Raw genomic sequence first — 4,995 nt, forward strand, 5'->3', positions numbered from 1 at the left:
TTATCATATGATTTGCATATTTTTAAATATTTAAAATATAATATAAATATACCTAAAAATTAATATATATACATACATTATGTAATATTTTGTAAAAATTGTGAAATTAGTGGGATCTTTATATTATTAGTTATTGAAACAAAAATATATAATGCATTATGCATTGCATATTATATTGTACATGTTCTAAAACAGCAGTTTGGATACCATCAAATGTGTTATACTGTCAGGTTTTCTGTGTCTCTGTGCATGTGATTGCATGTCAGAAACGGCCTGCATGCCTTTAAACGCGTCCTGCAGCTTGCGGTACTGAGTGAATCTGCAGCGGTCTGTGTAACGGACAGGTGACCCACAGAGAGGCAGATTATTGGCTACATCTCTATTAGTCTGAAAGGCTGAACAGAGGAGCTGGGGGGGATTTGAGGGTTATAGGGGCCAGGCGGAGATCTGCGCCCAGTGTAGAGGTCTCTCAGTGGGGGACTCTTAGCGAATCTGCTGCCCTGGACTGGACCCCATTACTGGGCTCAGCGGCTCCAAATCTTGACTGAGTGTGTCAAATAGAAAGAACACAAGAGAATTGAACAGGAAAGTGTGTGTGTTTGAAGGAAAGCGACAGTCAGTCAGTCCTGGAAATCGAGCTGAGGAGCAGCTCTGGGCCGTAGTTCTTCTGTTCGACACATTTTATGGGAATTATTCCAGCTTTTCAGAGAGTCTATTTTAAACTCAGACTGCTGGGACATACCCACATGTCACGGCTGAACGTCTCCTGAGAGCCGAGACAGGAAGACAGTCACATAAACTGCTCCTACTCTTTCCCTGCCTGCTTTCCCTGTATTTTCCCTTAAAGCATTGAAATATTTCTGATAATCTTCGCCTCCAACAAAGCTTGTATTGTAACCTTGCTTACAGATTCAAAAATACTATATCTAGGGTTATTATATTTAACTAAAACTGAAATTAAAATAAATCCCATTACCAAAATGTTTTGGTTACTTGAAATAAAATAAAATATAAATTACTTTTAATTTCAGCTAGTTGTTTAACTTGATGTAAATTAATAAATACTAATTAAATAAAAACATTAATTAAAATTGTGTGTGTGTGTGTGTGTGTGCGCGTGCGCGTGTGTGTATATATTCATTTTCAGTTCAGTACGCATGTGTACCGAACAAATCGTTCCATTTTTTCAGGAAATTCAAACAATAAATGCCGTTATGACGCTCTTTGATGTGGCGCGACAAATCGTTGTATAAACGCCTCAGTTCTGACAGCAGAGCGCAGTTTTAACCACTGATCTATATACAGTATAATGCTCTCTATAATAGATCAGTGGTTTTAATGCGAAATATACATGAATGAACATCTCACCCCTCACGTAATTGCTCAATTGATGTTTCAACCGCGGAAAGACTTCAGTAAAACAGCTTGTAAACAATGTCACGTAGCATTGTTTGTTTATTTACATAAATACGTAGCATGAGTGGGCCCGGTGACGTTTTGCTTGACTCTTTAGTGCCCTGCAGTCTCGACAGGAAAATAGAGGAAAGTCATTTTCATGCATGTGGTCTAATATTACAGTGCAAGTTTCGCTTTATGCACCGTACTTGCTTTATTCTTCCTCTAGTCTGAATAACTAATCCACATCATCTCCTACAGACTGCAGATACTATTACTGGCAGCTTTCTCAATAATAATGCACTGCAGATATTGATATATATAATCACAGTCTCTCCCTCTCGGTGCCGCCAGGATGCACTCAAAGTTTCATTTGAAGAATTAGTTATATATCAAATCCTGTGCAGCAGAAGTGTAATGCTAGCTGGAGGTTTTATTTACACTTGGCATTTGAAGTTATAAGTCTGATATGAGAGAATGTCAGAGCCGAGGAATATCCGTATTACTGTTTAGATGAGGTCATGGATATTGACTCACTTAAAGCCACCTGCTCCACCCAAAGAAATAACATGCCGCATTATATATATATATATATATATATATACACTCACAATTTAAGGCCTTAAAAGGACAGAAAGTCTTAAATAGTTTTAACCACTGATCTATATACAGTATAATGCTCTCTATAATAGATCAGTGGTTTTAATGCGAAATATACATGAATGAACATCTCACCCCTCACGTAATTGCTCAATTGATGTTTCAACCGCGGAAAGACTTCAGTAAAACAGCTTGTAAACAATGTCACGTAGCATTGTTTGTTTATTTACATAAATACGTAGCATTGTAAATGTATATTTAATTTACCTCAGGCAAGTCATCAGTGTCCACAGCTCGTTATTTGCTAGAGAAATGAAGTCTAGAGAAGAGCATTTAGCGAAATATTAGACTATATACTCATTATATTTTACTTTACCTGTTAGTGATGCCTTAATTATTTAATGCATGTTAAAATAAATCTGTTATGAAACAAGTTATGACAGCCACTCTGTAAATTAGGCTATTAGCCTATATTTCAACAACAAATAGAAATTGTATAATTTAGACGTTAATTTAAAAACATGTTTGCATACTTTTTTTTATTTATTTGATATACATATATATATATATATACAGATAACTCCGTTTTTTAACAATTCTCTGAAATCATGTTTTTTTCATTGTGCATTCCAATTAATCTCAGTCAAACTGCAGTGGGGTTATTTTGATTAGGTTAAAAAATAACTAAAAATTACAGCTAACTAACACGATAAAAACATGATTACATAATAAAAAACATGATTTTTGAAATTTTTTGCAATCTGTTTTTGCAAATAAACTCTTCATATATATATATATATATATATATAAACTGATTTCTGTTTCTGAAAAAAAAGGTATTTATATGCAGAAAAGCTAATTCAGTATTCCTTTATAATTTGCATATGTCTTTATTAATAATAAACTCATGCATGCAAATTACTACTACTCCTCTGGAAAATGCTTGAGATGCTGAAACTTTTCCTTCAGTGCCCTGCATTGTAATAAAAGATTGATTGTTTGCAAATCTAGGTTTTATACTGTAAATGTAGGCTATGGCATCTCTTTTAATATTTAATGTTGTTTCCTGTATAGCATGACCACAATTTGGTTAATATCAGACATATAATTTTTGTGCACAAGTCAGTGCCATAATTGATGCAAACATGACTTTGGTTCTGATAACTGTAATAATCAAACTTAAATTCTCTTGATTTTTCCAAGAATGGAATATTCTCAGTGCATTACTTACTGTAAATTTAAGTCAGTTTCTCACAAAAATAAAAAGGATTTTGCTTCAGAAGACTGTGAATTCAAGCACATGAAGTCATGTGGGCTAGGTTTATAGTTTTGTAGTCTTATTTGGTGTTTTTGAAAGCCTTTTGTATGGAAAGAGATGCTTTAAAATATTCTCCTTTGGTTTTCCACAACAGTGAACAGTTTGAGACGTCTTGAGTTTGTGTGAATAATGACACATGTTTTCATTCTGAGGTGAACTATTCCTTTAGTCACCTTTATTTATATAGCGCTTTTAACAATACAGATTGTGAAAGGTCAGAAAGTCTTAAATAGTCTTAAATAAAAAGTCATGAAGTGATGGCATTAAATATTGCATGCATTGGAAAAAAAAAACGTATTTTGTCTTGTTTTCCAATACAAATATGAAAACATTCTTAACTCAAGATACATTCACTTAAGTTGCACGTTGAAGATATGAAGTCTTGTTTTTTGAGAAAGTGAAAAGAATTAAGTGAGTTTGTGCTTAAAACAGAACGAATATCTGTCAATTAGGTATAAAAATATACAGTAAAAGTTATTTATTTTTTCTAGTTAAGCTATTTATTTGTACATTAATTAAAAAGTAACAGATCAGTTGGAAGTTGTATTTTCAAACGTGTTGCTAATTCAACTCATTGTGTTCTCCTTAGACCTCTACATTAAGAGAACATAGATGTATTGTATTCCCTTTAATTTATTCTTTACATTTTCTTTAATTATCTTAAAAGTCTTAAAAAGTCTTAAATTCACCTTCATGAAACTTGCACAATCCCTGATATAATAATTCACTTTTTTTGTACAAAACAATGTATTAAAAATACAAGCTTTTACAGCCTTCGGTTTCAGTCTTCCATTAGACGTGCATTACTGTGCATGCACATTTTCTGTTTGTTTTTACAGAGGAGTGGGTCAGATCCCAGAACATTCCTTTCATGATCTCTTAAATATTTAACATGATCAGCGTGGTGCAGCTGGGTGATTTTTGCATCCGCTTCAACATACATCTCAGAAAGCACTTTTTGTTTGACAGTCATCTCAAAGCGCATTGTTCACAGATGGTTAGAAGGATATCACAGCACCGTGTTTTGACATAATGAGCTCCAAGGATGACGTCTGATGTGTGTTTTGGTGCTTTGTGTTCAGATGTGGGAGGAGGCTATTATCCTGGGGAAGGAGTTAGCCGAACAGTATGAGAACGAGATGTTTGACTTTGAGCAGCTGAGCGCTTTACTGGTACGTACAAACTTTCTCTCTCAAGGTTTTACAATGAAACAAACAACTGATGAGTCGTTCAGACTGTTAAAGTTCACCAAAGTCGCTAAATTGGCCTAATCTAAATGATCAGAGGGGTTTGATGAGTTTCTGCATTTTGTTCATTAGTGGAGTTTTGTCTAATTGGCAACAAATGACAAATTGATCCATTCAGACACAAACAACGATTGTGGTCTGATTTTATCTTAAATTAACCGTTGCCACATTTTGCAGAGTCCTGAACAAAAGTTTGTGAGTAACTTTTATTGTAACCCTTCACATGTTGATCTCAACCTGTTTTTATTACTTGTTTGGATGTTTTTAACTGTCTTATGTAGTTCCACACAAACCGGTCTGTGTATGTAATTTTATTGTTTTAAATATTATATATTTTATATAAAAAATATTTGTAGTATATGTTTTTTTTATCTTAAAACAGAAAGGAAATTAATTTCTATTTTTATTCATTGTTATCCTTTTTATTTCATATAA

General features: G+C 33.6%; 1 protein-coding gene across 2 annotated transcripts in view; it reads left to right on the top strand.

The window, feature by feature from the left end:
• The window catches only part of LOC107667825 (dedicator of cytokinesis protein 1), a 288,581-nt gene that overhangs the window by 250,185 nt on the left and 33,401 nt on the right, over positions 1-4,995 (top strand). For both annotated transcript variants that reach the window (XM_016459540.1, XM_016459550.1), the window contains exon 39: positions 4,396-4,485. In XM_016459540.1, coding sequence (XP_016315026.1) covers positions 4,396-4,485 — 90 coding nt within the window. The remainder of the gene's footprint in view (positions 1-4,395; positions 4,486-4,995) is intronic.

Source organism: Sinocyclocheilus anshuiensis, unplaced genomic scaffold, assembly GCF_001515605.1.
Source record: "Sinocyclocheilus anshuiensis isolate Anshui unplaced genomic scaffold, SAMN03320099.WGS_v1.1 scaffold493, whole genome shotgun sequence".
In the NCBI taxonomy this organism is placed as follows: Eukaryota; Metazoa; Chordata; class Actinopteri; order Cypriniformes; family Cyprinidae; genus Sinocyclocheilus; species Sinocyclocheilus anshuiensis.